The sequence below is a fragment of the Perca flavescens genome, chromosome 21 (genome assembly GCF_004354835.1).
Source record: "Perca flavescens isolate YP-PL-M2 chromosome 21, PFLA_1.0, whole genome shotgun sequence".
Lineage (NCBI taxonomy): Eukaryota > Metazoa > Chordata > Actinopteri > Perciformes > Percidae > Perca > Perca flavescens.
The window spans coordinates 287,964-311,490 of NC_041351.1; the positions used below are offsets into that span (position 1 = coordinate 287,964).

At 40.6% G+C, this 23,527-nt stretch overlaps 2 protein-coding genes across 6 annotated transcripts; both read right to left on the reverse strand.

Annotated features, from left to right (window-relative positions):
* Positions 1-6,585: 6,585 nt before the first annotated feature.
* On the reverse strand, positions 6,586-14,183 carry LOC114548022 (protein phosphatase 1 regulatory subunit 3C-B-like). The gene is made up of 5 exons (XM_028567663.1): positions 14,061-14,183; positions 13,888-13,945; positions 12,915-13,255; positions 8,887-9,179; positions 6,586-8,421 (listed from the first exon to the last, which is right to left on the reverse strand). The coding sequence occupies exons 2-5, from the start codon at positions 13,893-13,895 to the stop codon at positions 8,125-8,127; spliced, it is 939 nt and encodes a 312-aa protein (XP_028423464.1). The 5' UTR covers positions 13,896-13,945; positions 14,061-14,183; the 3' UTR covers positions 6,586-8,124.
* Positions 14,184-21,483: 7,300 nt separating this feature from the next.
* On the reverse strand, positions 21,484-23,357 carry LOC114548401 (extensin-like). 5 transcript variants are annotated; one of them, XM_028568334.1, is made up of 3 exons: positions 22,512-23,357; positions 22,196-22,333; positions 21,484-22,155 (listed from the first exon to the last, which is right to left on the reverse strand). In XM_028568334.1, the coding sequence occupies exons 1-3, from the start codon at positions 22,616-22,618 to the stop codon at positions 21,705-21,707; spliced, it is 696 nt and encodes a 231-aa protein (XP_028424135.1). In that variant the 5' UTR covers positions 22,619-23,357; the 3' UTR covers positions 21,484-21,704. The 5 variants fall into 5 exon arrangements, with proteins under 5 accessions (XP_028424135.1, XP_028424137.1, XP_028424136.1 ...); XM_028568336.1 differs by having other exon boundaries at positions 21,484-22,096; positions 22,156-22,333; XM_028568335.1 differs by having other exon boundaries at positions 21,484-22,333.
* Positions 23,358-23,527: the final 170 nt, after the last annotated feature.

Sequence of the window (23,527 nt, forward strand, 5' to 3'; positions counted from 1 at the left end):
GCTACTGTACCAAATATTAATATTGATTTTCTCAGGTGTTCAACTTATTTGCAGCTGTATTATACAAATAAATAGTTAAAAAAATCATACATTGTGATTTCTGTTTTTTTTTTTTGTTTCTTTTTAGATGTCTCTCACAGTGGACATGCACCTACGATGACTTGACTACGAGAACTTGCAAAATAGCTGGGTGTTCAAATACTTATTTTCCTCACTGTGTGTGTGTGTGTGTGTGTGTGTATATGTATATATATATATATATATATATATATATATATATATATATATATATATATATATATATATATATATATATATATATATATATATATATATATATATATATATATATATATATATATATATATATATATATATATATATAATTTCTCAGGTGTTTTATAGTTCATGATATACTGTATATGAATGTCTGTTTTTTGTATTTTATTTCATTCAGTTTTTTTTGCTGTTTTTCTGTAAAGCATTTTGTTACCTTGTTATATATACACATATATATACACATATATTATGTGTGTGTGTGTATGTATGTACAGTATATATATATATATATATTATGTATGTATTAGGGATAGTAGGCTACCCCCACGCTCTATTCACATCGTAGGAAAGTACATCGCTATCGCCAGATAACTTTCGCTAACCAGTGTATGATGAAGGCATGTTAGGGGGTGAAATTAGAAATCTACCATTAGCTAACTAGCAGCAGCCGGCCGTTCCCGCTGTAGGAAGACTCATTTCCAGAGAGAACTACTGCCAAACAACACTTTTTCTGCTCACAAGTTCCATTTTCACTTTCTCACAGCCTACTGCCGTTGCTAGGTTGCCAACTACGTCATTGTGTCGACCACGTAACTCTACAAAGAGTAGTGAAGTAACAAGATAGTTCAGTCCAAGATGGCGGAGCTGCAGCTCTGTCATGGGTGCGTGTCAGTTTTGTTTGCAATGGAACGTTCTATTGAGTTTCGCCTCTTGTTACTTCTATACTCTTTGGCAAGAGCAGAAACTCAACACAACTTTCGCCTTTTTTTCTCGAGTTTCGCCTCTCGTTCCTTCTCTTTGGTACCGTTCGGTTCGGTCGGAAAAAATTCTAACGTTCGGCAGTACCCGAACTCCGTCAAAAAGCCCAAAGTTCGGCCAAATTCCGAACCGAACTCTGGGTTCGGTGCATCCCTAGTACAGACCCTTTCCAAAAAATTAGAATATCATGGAAAAGTTTATTTATTTCCATAATTCCATTCAAAACGTTAAACTTCCATAGATTATAGATTCAGGGCCCACAACTTAAACGATTTCAAGTATTTAGTTGTTTATTTGTACAAAATTTGGGCTTCTAGCTCATAAAACCCACGAAAACAGGATTTCAAAAAATTAGAATACTGTGAAAAAATCACCATAAGAAGGACTGGACTGTTGGCCAGTGGTCCAAGGTCCTCTTTTCCGATGAAAGTAAAGTGTGCCTTTCATTCGGGAATCAAAGTCCAAGGGTTTGGAGGAAGACGGGTGAGGAACAGAACCCAAGCTGCTTGAGGTCCAGTGTGAAATATCCACAGTCAGTCATGATTTGGGGTGCAATGTCCAGTGCAGGTGTTGGTAAACTCTGCTTTCTTAAATCCAAGGTCACCGCATCAGTCTAGCATAAAGTTTTAGAGGACTTCATGATTCCTTCTGCTGAGGATCTGTATGGAGATGCAGATTTCATCTTCCAGCAGGACCTGGCCCCTGCCCATACTGCCAGAAGCACCAAAACCTGGTTTGATGCCCATGCTATCACAGTGCTTGACTGGCCAGGCAACTCGCCGGACCTAAACCCCATTGAGAATCTATGGGGTATTATCAAGAGGAAAATGAGGGGCACCAGACCCAAAAACAAAGAAGAGCTGACAGCAAGCATCAAGGAAATCTGGGCTTCCATAACTCCCAGGCAATGCCACAGGCTGATTGCCTCAATGCCACGGCGCATCGAGGCAGTGATTAAGGCAAAGGGATTCCCTACCAAGTATTGAAGATTGACGTATTGTTTAAAGTACCATATTTTGATTGATTTGATGTGATCCTAATTTCTTTTTTTTCTGCAAAAACTGAGAAGTAAATGGTGATTTCTTCACAATATTCAAATTTTTTGAAATCCTGTTTTCGTGGGTTTTATGAGCTGGAAGCCCAAATTATGTACAAATAAACAACTAAATACTTGAAATCGTTTAAGTTGTGGGCCCTGAATCTATAATATATGGAAGTTTAACGTTTTGAATGGAATTATGGAAATAAATAAACTTTTCCATGATATTCTAATTTTGTGGAAAGGGTCTGTATGTATGTATGTAATGTGTGTGTGTTTAATGTGAAAGGGTCAGGGTGTTTCCTGGACTTTGTCTCCATCTGCTGGACCAACTGGAGAAGACAACAAAGGTTTCACTGGTTTAATCTTTCAATACAAAAATCAATAGAATTATAAATAATTAACGAGATATTTGAATTAGATTATGAATCATTAAAATACAAATATTAGTTGATAGTTGAATAATAATGAATTCAATTAATTAAAACTAATATTAAATAACAAATAAAAAAAATAAAGTTGTTTGATAACAGTAATACAAATAAAGAAAAGAAGATTTATCTGATGAATATTAATAATAGACCAGCCTTCAGAATAAAATGCTGTTATGTAACAACTTTATATAACATTTATAATCTGCAACATGTCCTTTAAATCTGTGTGTGTCTGTGTTTGTGTATGTGTGTTACATAACTGTATAATCTGTGAACGGAAACTGTGACGCGAATGAGAAGCTGAACAGAAACCAGTGTGTCTTTTTATAGTCTTGATTATTGATCATAGAGACTATGCAGCGCTGTGACGTTCAATCACAATTAATATAAATATCCAAGGCAATAACAAGGCAATTAGCTGGAGCTGCTTAACAGAACTCTTAAGTGTGTACCAGTTGTTCTCTATGGTACCGAGACTCTCTCCACTGGTACATTTTATGGTCTAGAGTTAGGGTTACAGAGTGGAGAGAACCAAGGTTACAATGTAAACGAATGTTCTTCTCTTAGAAACAGACTGGAATATTAAATCTAGGGATGCTAATTTAGATTTGTATTTCCAACCCTTGTAACCCTTGTACCCATATTTTTCACCCTGGACCCTATTTTGCATGTTGTTGTGTGTGTGTGTGACTGATAGGAACACACATCTTTGAACATTGGTCCAGCACTGAGCGAGATCTTTGCAGTCAGCGGTCAGTGAACCGAGCTGTAATGTAACCCTACAGGACTAATGTTCAGCATCAGTTAGAGTCACTAAAAGTTCTGTTGTTGCTGCTGACAGACTCACATTATTATTCTAAGTGTCTGACAACATTATGGGATGGATCCCTACAGAGATAGACCTTTTAGTTAAAGAGTAAGATCCCTTTAGTTTAACATGAAACAGCCCCGAAATCTCCATCACCAAACAACACCAGACTCCATGTAAATAATCAGGACTTTTAGCGTGTATAGAGCCAGCATATTTCCACCAGACTCCATGTAAATAATCAGGACTTTTATCATCGTAAAACACACTTCATTCAAAGTGGACAGAAACTAAATAAAACTACCAAAAGCCGTCTTCGTTCATCTTTCCACTGTTCCAACAATCACCACTCTGGTTTGGTTGAAATAAACCCTTAATGCACCCATTTACATGTGGAGATATGCTGGCTCTATACACGCTAAAAGTCCTGATTATTTACATGGAGTCTTGTGGAGATATGCTGGCTCTATACACGCTAAAAGTCCTGATTATTTACATGGAGTCTGGTGGGTTTGGTGATGTTGATTTCGGGGCTGTTTCATGTTAAACTAAAAGGTCCATCTCTGTAGAGAGAAAACTGTTAACTGGTGAACTCTCTTGAAAAATATATGTTGTCCCGTCTGTAATAAAGTTAAAGAAGAGAGCGAGCAGACGTTAAACACTATAAACATTAGACTTTTATTCTGAAAGGACACACACAAAAGGAACAGTCAATCGCTTCCCTCCTTACATCACTTCCTGCTTCAACAGTACATCATGACATCATCGTTACATTGCACTTTACATCACAGCCTTTTCACAGTACAGTTGGTAATGCTAGCAGCCGGCTAGCTTCTTAGCAACCCAAGTTAAATGGCATTAATGGCGTCTGTTAGCACGAGCTAACTGGCTGCCTTCTGGCTAGCTAAAACGTGACGCGTTCAGGTCACGTCGGAATAAAGAAAAGAGCCAACTTAAACTCACTTTTCTTTTTTAAATCATTTAAAATCAGCTGCCGATTAGCCCCGCCCACAGGAAGCCCACTACGACGCCACGTTTTTATATTTTAATTTTAATGTATAAAATAATCCTCGGGGCACCAATGAGTCTTTTCAACTAACAGACCCAAAACTGGATCTGCGCACGTTTTACAGTTTTCAGCAGAATTTTAGGGGACAGTTTTTAATCTGAGGAAAGTTACCTGGTTATCCGCTAATACAACTTTCAGTATAAATACACTAACTTCAATCATCAATTTATACTTAAAAAGTCTCCGTTGTAGCATTAAAAAATATGCCGAGTGTTTCTGCAGGTCGACAGTTTACATAAATTTGATGGGACTTGAACGCAGCACGAGGCCACCGGCAGCCAATCATCTTCATCATCATGAACTCTGAGATTCACTTTACGTTTCCTTCAAGACCTCCAGAGACACACAGTCACACACACACACACAGTCACACACACACACACACACACACACAGTCACACACATACACACACACACACACACACACACAGGGTAAGAGCACAGGAAGTGGTTCTTAGCTTAGTGAAGGCTTTTAAAAAGCTAAGGCTACAGGAGCTAACAGGAAGTACAGCTTTATCTCCTACAGCAGTTGTGACAACAGCTCTACAGTAGGGGGTTAATATGCAACTACTCAGGTTACCTGGGGAAGCTACATGCTAACACACGTGTGTTTGTGCAAAGTTACACAGATGAAGGTCTGCTGGGGGGTTAGAAGCTCAGGTTGGGTTGTTGAAGTTACCACCCTGCAACACCAGAACATATAAAAGACAATGTCCCACACCAAGAGCTCACACAGCTACTGGACCAAGAGCTCACACAGCTACTGGACCAAGAGCTCACACAGCTACTGGACCAAGAGCTCAAACAGCTGCTGGACCAAGAGCTCACACAGCTGCTGGACCAAGAGCTCACACAGCTACTGGACCAAGAGCTCACACAGCTGCTGGACCAAGAGCTCACAGAGCTGCTGGACCAAGAGCTCACACAGCTACTGGACCAAGAGCTCACACAGCTACTGGACCAAGAGCTCACAGAGCTACTGGACCAAGAGCTCACAGAGCTACTGGACCAAGAGCTCACAGAGCTACTGGACCAAGAGCTCACACAGCTACTGGACCAAGAGCTCACACAGCTACTGGACCAAGAGTTCACACAGCTACTGGGCCAAGAGCTCACACAGCTACTGGACCAAGAGCTCACACAGCTACTGGACCAAGAGCTCACAGAGCTGCTGGACCAAGAGCTCACACCACAGCTACTGGACCAAGAGCTCACACCACAGCTGCTGGACAACCAGGACAATATTAAGGGATGTGCATGGTCTTTTCACAGTTCTGGTCTGTAGGGTTTCTGGTTTGGTCTCACATCCAGACGGGACTCCACTCACTCCACTAGAGCTGGGCAACATGGATATTATATCGATACCATGATATGAGACTAGATATCGTCTTAGATTCTGGATATCGTAATATGACATAAGTGTCTTTTCCTGATTGTAAAGGCTGCGTTACAGTAAAGTGATGTCATTTTCTGACCTTACCAGACTGTTGTAGCTCTTCTATTATTGGCCTTTACCCACTTAGTCATTATATCCACATTACTGATGATTATTTATCTAAAATCTCATTGTGTGAATATTTTGTGAAAGCACCAATAGTCAACACTACAATATCGTTAAGGTATCGAGATATTTGGTCAAAAATATCGTGATATTTGATTTTCTCCATATCGCCCAGCCCTGCACTCCACTATATTCAAACAGGTTTACTTTTTTAACCTTTTTTTTCTCATTAGTGGACTGGCATGTCAAATATTAGGTGTTCAAGGGTATACTAAGTTCTACCAAACGTGAAATGGACCCAGAAGTTCTTGTCATGCTGGACTGAAACAAAACATCCCCCCCAATGACTTCGGTCATACACACACACACACATACAGTATATTAAATACACAAAAAGACCAGCCTTCAGACCTCTGGGTATAACACGTTGACCCTATAATCCACCTCTGGACACAGAGGCCATTCGAGGACTCCAGTCTGTGAGCGTGGGAAAGTCTAGACAGTCCAGACCTTTTGGGTTTTTCTGGATGTGTACGATTAACGGAGTTAAATGGAAGGAGAACTAAGCCTGAAGGCATCGAGGTGTAACACCGTGAAACACACCTTAAAGCAGAGTGTTCTGGACACAGTGTTTCCCGGTTGTGGCTAGAAGGGATACAGCTACGGCGAGAAGTTACCTCTGACATAATAAATAATAATAATAATAATAATAATAATAATAATAATAATAATACTTTCACCCAGGGAAAACCCGTTTTAACCCAAACTTAACAGGTCGTTTGTGCCTAAACTCGTGGCCGTAGCTGTATCCCATCTAGCCTTAACCGGGTTTCATGCTGGTGTTTTAGACTTAAAGCCTAATAAGTCTGCTGGTCTTCTCTGACAGCTGTTTCAGGACTTAAACAGCCTGAAAGGTTTCTGTCAAGAGTCATGAATTAGCTGAAATGAGGATTGAAGAGAGGTCTGGAACAAGTCACATCCTTCGACAGGAAAGCCCATAAATCCTCCCTTGTGTTGTTGAGCACTCGGTCATCTTGCAATGTTTAATTCATCCTTTGGATGCTTCGTACAAAGCACTCAGTAATGCATTCAGTCTTTTTGAAACACCTGTAATACCTTGATCATGGATCTTTGGGGAGGTTTTAAGAAAGCACTTCTGAATCTGTATACAGGTCACTTGGTGGATCCTTGGGATGCTTTTACAAAGACTGACTCCTGGTTCTCTTGTGAATATCTAACAGTTCAATGTCAGACTTGCATACTTGAAAATGTGACAAAGCAACAGCAAATCCCTTCGTAAACGTTTTAAATATTTCTCATGAGGCCATGCCAGGTATGCAGCCGAGTGTTGGCACACTTTGTTCGGGCAAACGAGGACCGGATGTGAACCCGAACTGGTTCTATTAGGGCAGCGAGCTTTGGTCTGTTGGGCTGCAGATCTGATCAGATGCGATGGTTCTGGCAGATTCTGGTGCTTCATTCCTTCCAAGTTTGAGGCGAGTAATAAACACATGTGCAATATTTAGGCCAGTGCTGTGCCGAGTCATTCTGACTTCCTGAACTGTCTGTTATCCAAAGTCCTTCCTTCATGTCAGGGAAGCTAAAGTGGCTCTACTGAAATCTGTAGTGGACCCTCCAAACTAGAGATGTTCCGATATGGCAAAAAGCCTCCAATTCTGCCTAAAATGCTGGTGTGGGTATCGGCAAGAACTCGAGATTACGCACCGATCTGATACCACGTCATTTAGCCCAGAAAAACTACTTAAAGAAGTTTATTTATGTTCTCTTTCCGTTATGACTCGCTGTCAAACTGCATAACAAGTTCTGTGACATTCACTGTGTGTGTTCGTTCATGTTTCACAAAGACTTTAAGGATAGTAGTAACAGCTAGTAAAACATAATAACACATTGGTATCAGATCGGTACTCGGTATCAGCAAATACACAAGTCCAGGTTTTGGATCACATAAGAAAGGATAAAATGGTATCAGAACATCTCTTATCAAGAGTCCTTCCACTCCATGCGGACATTAACACTTCTGTCCTGAGTGAAAGTGAAAGCTTGAAATCTGGAGCGACTCCTACACACACACCTGGGTATAACCTGGGTATAACCCGGGTATAACCCGGGTATAACCTGGGAATAACCTGGGTATAACATGGCGTTTCAGTGCTCTGAGGATCCTGGGACCAAACTCTCAGTGATTGCCAACATTAAAACCTGTCCTGTGGTGCCTCACCAGTAGGGGGCGCTGGTCTCCACACGACCCCAGCTCTGCCACTCAGGGAAGATCCCTGCAGATGTCCGGGGACTCCCGAACGGATCACACTCAATAATCTGCTCCCTCTTCTCTCCCCTGTTGTCTCTGTGGACCTGCAGCCCGACAGGACTCTCGGCGCTCCGGGGCTGGCCGGCGTTTGGGTCCGCCAGCCGGTAGTTCTTCCCCTGGTTGTTGTCCCAGAAGGTTTGGTCCTGAGTCTGGTACTGAATGCAGAACTCCACTCTGTCGGACGGATCCAGGACCTCCGGTACCTGCAGTGAGGAAAAACATCAAGGTACTGGAACAATATCAGCTGTGTAACCTTTAAAAGGTCCCATGGTATGAAAATGTCACTTTATGGGGTTTTTTAACATTAATATGAGTTCCCCCCCAGCCTGCCTATGGTCCCCCAGTGGCTAGAAATGGTGATAGGTGTAAACCGAGCCCTGGGTATCCTGCTCTGCCTTTGAGAAAATGAAAGCTCATATGGACCAATCAGGAATCTTCTCCTTATGAAGTCAAGTTACCTCCCCTTTCTCTGCTTTGCCCGCCCAGAGAATTTGGCCCCCCCATGAGAGAGAGACAAGACTATGAAAAAGCAGAACACAAAATCTAAAAATAACTAAAGAAGGTAAATAATAAATACTTTCTTTTGAAAAACGACCAAAACATTGTTTTTAAACCTCCATGTTTTTCTAAATTAAGTACAGGAAAGTGAGTCCAGACTTTTAACGTACCGGCACGGAGAAGGCGAAGGTTTCTATGTCCGGGCCGCCGTACGCCGTGTTCAGGTACCGACAGGAAACGTCCTGGAAGGACCGCCACGAGTCGAAGGTGATCCGGACCGAGACAGACTTGTGGAAGCATAAGTTCTGGACCTGAACTGTACCGGAAAGCAAACGCTGGTGGACCGAACAGGTCTCCAGACAGACACGCTGGGCCCGGAGCCGGTTCCTCAGGTCCAGGTAGTCAGCAGCCGGCGGCTCGAAGTCCAGAACCAGAACCAGGCCTGGACGACAGGCTGCAGCGTCTGGAAGAAGAACACAAGATACACGGGACAGATGGAAGAACATGGAGGTCAGGTGTATTTAGCCTTTTGATATCTGACACACTGTGGATACTATATCTGAAGTCTCTTTTATATAGACCTTAGTGGTCCCCTAATACTGTATCTGAAGTCTCTTTTATATAGGCCTTAGTGGTCCCCCAATACTGTATCTGAAGTCTTTTATATAGACCTTAGTGGTCCCTAATACTGTATCTGAAGTCTCTTTTATATAGACCTTAGTGGTCCCTAATACTGTATCTGAAGTCTCTTTTATATAGACCTTAGTGGTCCCCTAATACTGTATCTGAAGCCTCTTTTATATAGACCTTAGTGGTCCCCTAATACTGTATCTGAAGTCTTTTATATAGACCTTAGTGGTCCCCTAATGCTGTATCTGAAGTCTCTTTTATATAGACCTTAGTGGTCCCTAATACTGTATCTGAAGTCTCTTTTATATAGACCTTAGTGGTCCCCTAATACTGTATCTGAAGTCTCTTTTATATAGACCTTAGTGGTCCCCTAATACTGTATCTGAAGTCTCTTTTATATAGACCTTAGTGGTCCCTAATACTGTATCTGAAGTCTCTTTTATATAGACCTAAGTGGTCCCCTAATACTGTATCTGAAGTCTCTTTTATATAGACCTTAGTGGTCCCCTAATACTGTATCTGAAGTCTTTTATATAGACCTTAGTGGTCCCCTAATACTGTATCTGAAGTCTCTTTTATATAGACCTTAGTGGTCCCCTAATACTGTATCTGAAGTCTCTTTTATATAGACCTTAGTGGTCCCCTAATACTGTATCTGAAGTCTCTTATATATAGACCTTAGTGGTCCCTAATACTATATCTGAAGTCTCTTTTATATAGACCTTAGTGGTCCCTAATACTGTATCTGAAGTCTCTTTTATATAGACCTAAGTGGTCCCCTAATACTGTATCTGAAGTCTCTTTTATATAGACCTTAGTGGTCCCCTAATACTGTATCTGAAGTCTTTTATATAGACCTTAGTGGTCCCCTAATACTGTATCTGAAGTCTCTTTTATATAGACCTTAGTGGTCCCTAATACTGTATCTGAAGTCTCTTTTATATAGACCTAAGTGGTCCCCTAATACTGTATCTGAAGTCTCTTTTATATAGACCTTAGTGGTCCCCTAATACTGTATCTGAAGTCTCTTTTATATAGACCTTAGTGGTCCCCTAATGCTGTATCTGAAGTCTCTTTTATATAGACCTTAGTGGTCCCTAATACTGTATCTGAAGTCTCTTTTATATAGACCTTAGTGGTCCCCTAATACTGTATCTGAAGTCTCTTTTATATAGACCTTAGTGGTCCCCTAATATTGTATCTGAAGTCTCTTTTATATAGACCTTAGTGGTCCCCTAATGCTGTATCTGAAGTCTCTTTTATATAGACCTTAGTGGTCCCTAATACTGTATCTGAAGTCTCTTTTATATAGACCTTAGTGGTCCCCTAATACTGTATCTGAAGTCTCTTTTATATAGACCTTAGTGGTCCCCTAATACTGTATCTGAAGTCTCTTTTATATAGACCTTAGTGGTCCCCTAATACTGTATCTGAAGTCTCTTTTATATAGACCTTGGTGGTCCCTAATACTGTATCTGAAGTCTCTTTTATATAGACCTTAGTGGTCCCCTAATACTGTATCTGAAGTCTCTTTCATATAGACCTTAGTGGTCCCTAATACTGTATCTGAAGTCTCTTTTATATAGACCTTAGTGGTCCCCTAATATTGTATCTGAAGTCTCTTTTATATAGACATTAGTGGTCCCCTAATACTGTATCTGAAGTCTCTTTTATATAGACCTTAGTGGTCCCCTAATACTGTATCTGAAGTCTCTTTTATATAGACCTTAGTGGTCCCCTAATACTGTATCTGAAGTCTCTTATATATAGACCTTAGTGGTCCCTAATACTGTATCTGAAGTCTCTTTTATATAGACCTTAGTGGTCCCTAATACTGTATCTGAAGTCTCTTTTATATAGACCTAAGTGGTCCCCTAATACTGTATCTGAAGTCTCTTTTATATAGACCTTAGTGGTCCCCTAATACCGTATCTGAAGTCTTTTATATAGACCTTAGTGGTCCCCTAATGCTGTATCTGAAGTCTCTTTTATATAGACCTTAGTGGTCCCTAATACTGTATCTGAAGTCTCTTTTATATAGACCTTAGTGGTCCCCTAATACTGTATCTGAAGTCTCTTTTATATAGACCTTAGTGGTCCCCTAATACTGTATCTGAAGTCTCTTTTATATAGACCTTAGTGGTCCCCTAATACTGTATCTGAAGTCTTTTATATAGACCTTAGTGGTCCCTAATACTGTATCTGAAGTCTCTTTTATATAGACCTTAGTGGTCCCCTAATACTGTATCTGAAGTCTCTTTTATATAGACCTTAGTGGTCCCCTAATGCTGTATCTGAAGTCTCTTTTATATAGACCTTAGTGGTCCCCTAATACTGTATCTGAAGTCTCTTTTATATAGACCTTAGTGGTCCCCTAATGCTGTATCTGAAGTCTCTTTTATATAGACCTTGGTGGTCCCTAATACTGTATCTGAAGTCTCTTATATAGACCTTAGTGGTCCCCTAATACTGTATCTGAAGTCTCTTTTATATAGACCTTAGTGGTCCCTAATACTGTATCTGAAGTCTCTTTTATATAGACCTAAGTGGTCCCCTAATACTGTATCTGAAGTCTCTTTTATATAGACCTTAGTGGTCCCCTAAAAAATACACTCTACATGTCTGGCCCTTGGTATGACTCTTATTTTCCAGCGTGGCCCTTAGGCCCTGTTTACACGTACGTGGTTATTTTGATAACCGGAGACATTTCCCTTCGTTTGTGTCCTTCATTTACACGCAAATGGAGAATTCTCCTCTGAAAACGAGCCTTTCTAAAAACTCTGGCCAGAGTGGAGATTTTTGAGATCTTCGTTTGCACGTCTGCACGTAAACTGAGACAAACAGAGGCAGCCGAAAGAGAGAGAAAGAGGAAGTGATTGGTTGCTGTTGTTGCTATTTTCTGGATTCTGATTGGCTAACGTGGGCTTGAGCTTCTCGTTACACCGCCACCTACAGGTCTGGCGTGCTCTTGGCTGCATTAATGGCATATATTCACGAGTACGTGTAAACTAGGGGTGGGAAAAAAAATAAAATAAAAAAATCGATACAGCATAGTATTGCAATATTTTCCGTGGCAATACTGTATCGATACACAGATGCCAAGTATGGATCTATTATTATACATGTATCGGTCAGTCTGTCTGCTTGATAATCCCCATTTTGCAGCAATAAAATTGAAGTGAGATGAACAGACAGAGACATGTGTCTTTTTAGATAAAACAGATATTGACAATATTTTCCTTTTGGGGACATCATTTGAAATTGGGAAAAATTTGAAGTTGGAAAAAAGGTAATACATTGCAATATATCGCAGAATATCGCAATATCGTTAAAATTGCAATAATATCGTATCGAAGTATTGTGATGATATCGTATCGTGAGGCCTCTGCTGATTCCCACCCCTAGTGTAAACGAAGACTTTTCTGAAAACTGACAGCTGTGCACGATGTTATTTTTTTTTTTTTTTTAAACGGAGAGGTTGAAATGTCCATTTATGAAAACAGCCGCCCACATGTAAACGTAGCGTTAGTGAAGTGGAGTTTGACGCCCTACTCTGAGGTTTTCTCACCGTCACTGTCTCCGTGGTGCAGCCCGGAGACAGTGGCGCCCTCTATCTCCGTCAGGGTGAACTGCAGCTCGGCGAGCGCCTCGTCCTCCGCCTCGTCAAACACGTGAACGGCGGCGAGCGCCAGACCGCGAGCGTCTGCAAACACCACGCTCTTCTTCTTCTTCTTCTTCTTCTCCTCCTTCTGCAGCCACGCCGTGCCACCGCTGCACTCCACCGGCAGGGAGAAGCCGTTGTCATAGTTACCGAGGAAGGAGCGCAGCGGAGGCGAGCTGGCCAGGCAGATCCTCACCGCCATGTCCACGGGCATCATGGGCCGCGGCCCCAGCACCTCCACCGAGCGCCTACACACAGGTAAACACAGGCAAAGGTTAAGTCCTAAACACAGGTAAACACAGGCAAAGGTTAAGAACAGTCCCAGACAGACAGACAGACAGACAGACAAACACACACACACACACACACACACACACACACACACACACACACACACACACACACACACACTTGTGTGTTTAATGGTCTCATCATCTCAGCTGGACTTGTAGCCATTATATTGTTGGCTAGTTTACTTTAGAATCAAACATCAGATTTATAAACTACATGTAACTAGTAACTAAAGTAAATAGTAACTAAAGCTGTAACAGATGAATGTAGTGGAGTAACTAAAGTTAATAGTAACTAAAGCTGGAACAGATGAATGTAGCGGAGTAACTAAAGTAACTAGTAACTAAAGCTGTAACAGATGAATGTAGCGGAGTAACTAAAGTAACTAGTAACTAAAGTTGTAACAGATGAATGTACCGGAGTAAATAAAGTTAATAGTGACTAAAGCTGTAACAGATGAATGTAGCGGAGTAACTAAAGTAAATAAGTAACTAAAGCTGTAGAGAAGTAGAATATTTCTCTCTGAAATGTAGCAGAGTAGAAGTAGAAAGTGACATGAAAAGAAAAGATTCAAGTAAAGTACAAGTACCTTAGCATTTGGACAGAAGTACAGTACTGGAGTACATGTACTTCGTTACATCGCCCAGCTGGTAACACGGAGCAGAGACGCCGATGTGGCGCAGTTAGTTTTCGGACTCTCACCTGCTGCAGTTCATCCGAAAGTTTCCCGCTAGAATCCGGTGGATGCAATACAAACCACACCTGCTGGCGGGAAAGCTTTCTGCTGCTTTCCGTTTCTTTATTCTGATAATTTTCGGATTATTTTTCAGCCATTTTAAAGAGGAAAAGCCGCTGCACGTCCGCACGATGCGACACGCCCCCCGACAGACACACAGAGACACAGAGAGAGAGACAGCAGCCAATCAGCGCTCCGAACCGCCGCTGCTAACTCTCAAAGCCAATCACAGAGAAGCCAAAAAGAGGTCAAACTGGCCAGCAGCGACGTCAGGGCTCCTGTTGGAGTTTAGAGCCCTGAGAGGAGACTCACAGGCAGAATTTATTTCTTTAATCTCAAAATGTGAATGTAAAATATCATAGTTTACAAATATCAAAATGTTCATCAACAGTGTAGACAACCAAACTACAAAATGAACTGTTAATTTAACAAGTTGACGAGTTAAATAACTGTCAAAAGATTGATTGGTTTTAGACCTGTGCAGCAGATACCAAATGTCACTTCATTTATCATTCTTCGTAATCAAAAAAAGTACAGCCACGTTATCTCTTATCTGCAGTGTTGGGTAGTAACGGATTACATGTAATCTGGATTATTTAATCAAATTACAAAAATCATGTAACTATAATCAGCCCAGATTACAATAAAACAAATTTTTTTAAAGGTCCCATGACATGGTGCTCTTTGGATGCTTTTATATAGGCCTTAGTGGTCCCCTAATACTGTATCTGAAGTCTCTTTTATATAGACCTTAGTGGTCCCCTAATACTGTATCTGAAGTCTCTTTTATATAGGCCTTAGTGGTCCCTAATACTGTATCTGAAGTCTCTTTTATATAGACCTTAGTGGTCCTCTAATACTGTATCTGACGTCTCTTTTATATAGGCCTTAGTGGTCCCCTAATACTGTATCTGAAGTCTCTTTTATATAGACCTTAGTGGTCCCCTAATACTGTATCTGAAGTCTCTTTTATATAGACCTTAGTGGTCCCCTAATACTGTATCTGAAGTCTCTTTATATAGACCTTAGTGGTCCCCTAATACTGTATCTGAAGTCTCTTTTATATAGGCAAGGCAAGGCAAGGCAAGGCAGCTTTATTTATATAGCACATTTCAGCAACAGGGCAATTCAAAGTGCTTTACATAAAACATTAAAGAGCAGTTAGAAAACAATTAAAAAACAATAATAAACAAATTAAAAACATTAAAAGACAAGAATAAAATTGATAGTGCAGTATAAGAATAAAAGTTACAGTGCAGTATAAGAAATTAAAGTTAATAAAATAGATTATTTAAAGAAAAGCAACATCAAAAAGATAGGTCTTTAGCTTAGATTTAAAAGAACTGAGAGTTGCAGCGGACCTACAGGTTTCTGGGAGTTTGTTCCAGATATGTGGAGCATAAAAACTGAACGCTGCTTCCCCCTGTTTAGTTCTGACTGTTTAGTTCTGATATAGGCCTTAGTGGTCCCCTAATACTGTATATGAAGTCTCTTTTATATAGACCTTAGTGGTCCCCTAATACTGTATCTGAAGTCTCTTTTATATAGGCCTTAGTGGTCCCCTAATACTGTATCTGAAGTCTCTTTTATATAGGCCTTAGTGGTCCCCTAATACTGTATCTGAAGTCTCTTTGATATAGACCTTAGTGGTCCCCGATACTGTATCTGAAGTCTCTTTTATATAGGCCTTAGTGGTCCCCTATACTGTATCTGAAGTCTCTTTTAAATAGGCCTTAGTGGTCCCCTATACTGTATCTGAAGTCTCTTTTATATAGACCTTAGTGGTCTCCTAATACTGTATCTGAAGTCTCTTTTATATAGACCTTAGTGGTCCCCTAATACTGTATCTGACGTCTCTTTTATATAGGCCTTAGTGGTCCCCTAATACTGTATCTGACGTCTCTTTTATATAGACCTTAGTGGTCCCTAATATTGTATCTGACGTCTCTTTTATATAGGCCTTAGTGGTCCCCTAATACTGTATCTGACGTCTCCTTTATATAGGCCTTAGTGGTCCCCTAATACTGTATCTGACGTCTCTTTTATATAGACCTTAGTGGTCCCTAATATTGTATCTGACGTCTCTTTTATATAGGCCTTAGTGGTCCCCTAATACTGTATCTGACGTCTCTTTTATATAGACCTTAGTGGTCCCTAATACTGTATCTGACGTCTCTTTTATATAGACCTTAGTGGTCCCTAATACTGTATCTGACGTCTCTTTTATATAGGCCTTAGTGGTCCCCTAATACTGTATCCAGCACGCAGCACTCGGCACGCAGCACGCATCTCTCGGTAAAGTTTTAAAGTTCTGGACTGCCCGGTAAAGTTGAAACAGTGAAATGGCAAATGGACAATTTGTTATGGTTTTCCTGCTGACTAGTTGTCAAATCATGGGACTATATAACTTATTTGTGGCCAAAAAAGCCGCGGAAGTAGGTTGGTCTGTTGAATCGGCTGGGAATGCAGGAAACAAACATTCCAGTCAAATATCTGTTGGACACCATGAACTGTTTAACAAATTAATCCGACCATTCCATAAACAACGTAATGCCAAATGTAACAGGAGGAGTATTATTGGGGAAAGAAGGATACACTTTACGCTCCTGTTTTTTACAGAGTTTGCTTCTGTGCGGAGATGTTCACCCATGTCCTGGGCCACCCACCTGTAAAACACCTAAGTGTCCATGCCCGAACTGTGGAAAGACTGTGAGAGCGAATGCAAATGCAAGTGCTTGTGACTTGTGCGACGAGTTTGTTCACATAAAATGTGCAAACATAGATCGTAAAACATATACCTTGGCCGTAAAAGCTCAGGCAAACATTCAGCTGGTGTGTAATGCCTGTTGCGTTATGGAAATGTGCTCCCCCGATATCCTGGATTATAAACGAGAGGATATATCTTTTGGGGAGGAAGATAGTGTGATCACAGAAGAAACGTCCCTGGAATTTTTAAACAAAAGAGGATTACATTTTATTCATCTGAACGCAAGGAGCTTACTTCCCAAAATGGAGGAAATAAGGCAGTTCACTGCAAGGACAAAAGCTGCAGTGATTGCCGTGACAGAGACATGGTTGGATAGCTCCATTGAGAATAAGGAAGTTGAATTGCCAGGCTTCTACTGTTACCGGCGAGACCGCAATAGAAACGGAGGAGGGGTATGTCTGTTTATTAGGACTGATTTATCTTTTATCCCATGCCCGGAAATACAGATAGAGACACTGGAAGCTGCCTGGGTTGAAATTCGACTACCTAAAACAAAGCCTATTGTTGTAGGCGTGTGTTACAGACCCCCCAAACAAAATGATTTTTATGAATTATTAGAATCAGTATGTATTGACAGTAATGTGTTGTTGGAGAGAGAATGTATTGTTTTAGGTGATTTTAATACAAATTTGTTTATGTCCACAAAAAATGCGCTGTTGGTAAAGTTTTCACATTACTGTAAAGTGCTTGGTCGGGAGCAACTTATAATGGAGCCAACCAGAATAGATGGGTATTCTAAATCTATTCTGGATCTGGTGTTGGTTACTGATAGAAACAATATCAGCTGTTCTGGGGTTTTGGATATTGGATTCAGTGATCATAAAGTTATTTTCTGTACTCATAAAATTTCAAAAAATTAAAATAGGATCAGGGTCTCATCATTCCTTAAAAAATAAGATGTACAAGACGATATTCTAAGGAGCTATTGGAGGGTAAACTGGCTGAACAGGATTGGAGTATAGTTATTAACAGTAATGATGCCGATCGGGCATGGGAATTGTTTAAGGAGAAGTTCTTAATAGTATTGGATATGGTTGCACCAATGAGAGAAATTAGAGTGAAACAGAAGAGGGCCAAATGGATGACTACTGAAATTATTGATTTAATTAGACAGAGAGATCACTATTTCAGGAAGTATAAGAAGTCAAATATGCAACCTGATTTTGATAAATATGTGTATAACCGCAACCAAGCAAGATATCATATACAGAAGGCTAAAGCTGACTACTATGCTGAAGCAGTGACAGAGAATATTCACCAACCAAAGACATTATGGAAAATTCTTAAAGAGATAGGTGCAGGAAAATAATTAGTAACAGCTGTAACACTGGGATTGACATTGATAATGGTATTTGCTTTGACAAAAAAGTGATATCAAATCATTTCAATATGTTTTTTACTACTGTTGCTGCCAACTTGGCTTCACCTTTACCAACAGGTGCTGGAAAGTATGGGGTATCCTTCCTGAACTCCCTTTATCAAGATGTGTCATCAGATCCATTCAATCTGAGTCTAGTATCTAAGGAGAGGATTATAGAAATGTTAGCTTCTTTATCTACTAATAAAGCTACTGGCATGGATTATATTCCAGCCAGATTCCTAAAGGATAGTGCTAATGCTATTGGTGAGGTTATTGCACATATCATAAATTTGTCCATACAATTAGGTAAGGTTCCAATTGAGATGAAAAGGGCCAGGGTACTCCCCTTGTTCAAGAAGGACAGTAGGACAGATATGAAAAACTATAGACCAGTGTCAATACTACCAAGTGTATCTAAAATATTGGAGAGTGGTTTTTGATCAAGTGGAGCGGCACTTGATCAAGAATAATCTGTTATATGACCACCAATCTGGATTTAGATCTGCTTACTCCACTGACACATGCCTCACTTATCTTTGTGATTACATCAGACAAGAAAGTGAAAAAGGTAACTATACTGGCATGGTGTTACTGGATTTACAAAAAGCATTTGACACAGTGGATCACTCTATTCTTTTATCCAAATTACAATGCATGGGTTTTGGCAGGGCTTCTTTAAAATGGTTTAAATCATATTTATCTGAAAGAAATCAAACTTGTGATTTTGATGGAGTCCTGTCTGAACCCATGAACATAACTTGTGGTGTACCCCAAGGCTCGATATTAGGCCCTTTGTTATTCCTAATATATGTAAATGACATGCCAGCTGCAGTCAAATGTCAGTTATTATTGTATGCTGATGATTCCTCACTACTAGTGTCTGGAAAAGATATCTCCCAAATTGAAGACACTCTTAGTGGTGAGCTGCAAAATGTAAGAGAGTGGCTGATCGACAACAGACTGTCATTGCACTTAGGGAAATCTGAGTGCATCCTATTTGGCACCAAACGTAAGTTACAAAAGGCATCTGCATTAAAAGTTATATGTAATGAAAATGAAATTGAAGCAAAGAATTCTGTTATTTATCTAGGTATTATATTGGACCAAACATTGTCAGGATATTCCATTGCAGAGAAATTACTGAATAAAAGTGCCTGCAAATTGAAGTTTTTATACCGTAATACAAGACAGTTTGACTCCAAAATAAAAAAACTCCTCGTCTCAGCACTCATTCAATGCCATTTTGACTATGCATGCTCAGCATGGTATAGTGGCCTAACGATGAAAATGAAAAACAAGATGCAGATTATGCAAAATAATATGATCCGTTTTATACTGTCTAAACCTTCTAGGTATCATGTGGGAAGAAATGAGTTTAAGAGGGTTGAGTTCCTGCCTGTTAAGCTTAGAGTTGAACAACTTAAACTGAATCATATGTACAGTATTATTAATGGTGTAGCCCCAAAGTATTTGGGATTTCAGATTTTAATGGTACATACTCAACATGCCCATGAGACTAGGGCCAGTGTCCATTCATGTAAGGTGCCATGTGTGAATAGTGAAGCCAGAAAATCCTTTTTTTATACAGGAATTATATTATGGAATAGTCTTCCACTTCATATTAAAATGGCAGTAACGAAAAGGGATTTTAGACATAAAGTTAGGGCCTACTTATGGAATAAAATAGATAATTAGGGGAAATATAATCTAGATTGGGGACAGAGAAATTTATTGTTTGGTAGGTCATGGTGATTTAGCTGGTTTTTGATGTGTAGTTTTATTTTTTATTGTTTTAATCTTAGGACTGTATGTGTTTGCATGTGTTGTATGTCCTGTTCTCTTACATCAGGGACCATGTTGGAAAAAAGTGTTTTTCACTTTTACATGTTATCCCTTGGATCCCCCTTTGTTGTCTTTCTATATCCATAAATAAACCAAACCAAACCAAAAATATCTAAAGTCTCTTTTATATAGGCCTTAGTGGTCCCCGATACTGTATCTGAAGTCTCTTTTATATAGGCCTTAGTGGTCCCCTATACTGTATCTGAAGTCTCTTTTATATAGACCTTAGTGGTCCCCTAATACTGTATCTGAAGTCTCTTTTATATAGACCTTAGTGGTCTCCTAATACTGTATCTGAAGTCTCTTTTATATAGACCTTAGTGGTCTCCTAATACTGTATCTGAAGTCTCTTTTATATAGACCTTAGTGGTCCCCTAATACTGTATCTGAAGTCTCTTTTATATAGGCCTTAGTGGTCCTCTAATACTGTATCTGAAGTAAGGAGAAGATTCCTGATTGGTCCATCTGAGCTTTCATTTTCTAAAAGGCAGAGCAGGATACCCAGGGCTCTGTTTACACCTATCACCATTTCTAGCCACTGGGGGACCATAGGCAGGCTGGGGGAACGCATATTAATGTTAATAAAAAACTCATAAAGTGAAATATTCATGCCATGGGACCTTTAGGATTACAGGAACATGTTCGGCATCGTTCAAACATTGCTAGCTATAATAATGTTTATAGTTGGTTCACACAGGAATGCTTTAAATTTCTTAGATGTAATGAAATAATAAACAGGAAAATAAAGTGAGAATTCACTGATCAATTCTGTGGCGGGGTCTTTTACTTAAGGTGCATATTTATTGAAGTGATCTAAGAGTAATCCTAAAGTAATCAGATTACGTTACATGTTTTGGGTAATCCAACTGATTATGTTACTGATTACAAAAATTGCCATGTAATTTGTAGTCAGCGGTCACTGTGGATTACATTTCAAAGTAAAATGACCCAACCCTGCTTATCTGTCTAACTTCTAATCACAGACAACAAAACGTTATATTGTACGTTTTCAAAACATGTGTTTCAGATACTGGTATCGGTATCAGAGACACAATGAAAATAAAATGTGATTTTTTTCATAATATGGGCACTTTAAAGATTAATATGTTGTTTAATAATGTGTATGCATGTACACTAAAGCTAACCCAATGTAGGGCAACAAACTACTTTCTGATTCAGATTTTTTGACATCTTATTGGACATTTAAATCGTTAACTTTGACATTTTGGTCACTTTATTCAATGTTTTTGACGTTTTTTTTTTACTTTTTGGCTTTAGTTTTACTTTTTGGCGCTTCTAACCCTTTGTCGACATTTTCTTAAATTTCTCGCTTTCTTTAAGATTTTTGACCCTTTATTTTGCCGCTTTTGTCGACTTAAGCTTCGGTCAAACTGATTTTAGGGATATGAATATGTTTGAACTGACACTGATCAAATACAGTTTGTGTAGCACTGTTGTTAATAAGATCCAAGTCATTGAGTCAATAATAATAATAACGTGTTTAATACTTGGTCAGGTAAATAAGACTGCTGCTGTGGTCTGCTCCAACAGGAACTGTGCTTCAACACTTTGGTTACATCATCTGCATAGAAACATTGTCATCCTCAATAAAAAACATAAGTGCTTATTATTGTTGTGCAAAACAAAGTAATACTGTCAAAAACAACAAGAAAAAACTAACAAATTAAAACAACAACAGCATCATTGGTAACACTGAGTATGGCATCGTATTCCTTCTGTGGCTTCTTCACTGTTAGAAACTCTGTACCGAAAAATACTGACGACAAGCTGCAGCTCGCATCGCTCTACTGCGCAACATGTAGGGGCGACAGAAACCTGTAGGGGGCGACGGGAACCTGTAGGGGGCGACAAAAACCTGTAGGGGGTGACAGAAACCTGTAGGGGGTGACAGGAACCTGTAGGGGCGACAGAAACCTGTAGGGGGCGATGGGAACCTGTAGGGGCGACAGAAACCTGTAGGGGGCGATGGGAACCTGTAGGGGGCGACATAAACCTGTAGGGGGCGACATAAACCTGTATGGGGCGACGGGAACCTGTAGGGGCGACAGAAACCTGTAGGGGGCGATGGGAACCTGTAGGGGCGACAGAAACCTGTAGGGGGCGATGGGAACCTGTAGGGGGCGACATAAACCTGTAGGGGGCGACATAAACCTGTAGGGGGCGACGGGAACCTGTAGGGGGCGACGGGAACCTGTAGGGGGCGTTGGGAACCTGTAGGGGTGACAGAAACCTGTAGGGGGCGATGGGAACCTGTAGGGGCGACAGAAACCTGTAGGGGGCGATGGGAACCTGTAGGGGGCGACATAAACCTGTAGGGGGCGACATAAACCTGTAGGGGGCGACGGGAACCTGTAAGGGGCGACAGGAACCTGTAGGGGGCGACAGGAACCTGTAGGGGGCGTTGGGAACCTGTAGGGGTGACAGAAACCTGTAGGGGGCGACAGAAACCTGTAGGGGGTGACAGAAACCTGTAGGGGCGACGGGAACCTGTAGGGGGCGACGGGAACCTGTAGGGGGCAACACAAACCTATAGTGGGGGCGACAGAAACCTGTAGGGGCGACAGGAACCTGTAGGGGGACATGAACATGGACATAGTTACTGGGTAACGTTAGCGTTACAGTTACAGAGTAACGTTAGCGTTACTGTTACTGGGTAACGTTAGCGTTACAGTTACTCGGTAACGTTAGCGTTAACGTTACTCAGTAATGTTAGCGTTACAGTTACTCAGTAACTTTAGCGTTACAGTTACTCGGTAACTTTAGCGTTACAGTTACTCGGTAACGTTAGCGTTAGGGGCGGCAGAGAGCAGCAGAGCGATGAGCTCTGCAGTTTGTTCACTTCAACTAAAAAGATTCAACAAGTGAAATTATGGCTTCAACAGTGCAACCAGCCCAAACGTCGACGTGATCCAACAGGATGCTACCCTGATACCCAGAACTACAACACAGTTCAGTTCACATCTTCAGAGTCCAGAAGAACTTCTGCTTAAAAAATAAAAATGTTAAGAAGAGGGAACCAACCGTGTGGTTCTCACTTCAGAGAGCATCTTTCCTACTTCATATTAACGTTGAAGCTACGTTTACCTTTGGATCAGCAAAATAAATAATTCTGGTTTCATTTTGACTTCTTGGCTCAAATAAACATTCAGAAACATGTGGAAACATCCAGAGACGCTACGAGAATCATATTCTTCTTTGAGTTTGACTCATCGCCTCGCGCAGGATTTGAAAATCCTCAGAACAGAAGCTAGCGCTACATTTACACTTCTACGTTTTGGTTTAAAAAGGAATGTCTTCTGCTACGTTTCCCCCTCTCATTCCCCCTGCTCTGGTGTTTCCCCCTCTCATTCCCCCTGCTGTGGTGTTTCCCCCTCTCATTCCCCCTGCTCTGGAGTTTCCCCCTCTCATTCCCCCTGCTTTGGTGTTTCCCCCTCTCATTCCACCTGCTCTGGTGTTTTGCCCTCTCATTCCCCCTGCTCTGGTGTTTCCCCCTTTCATTCCCC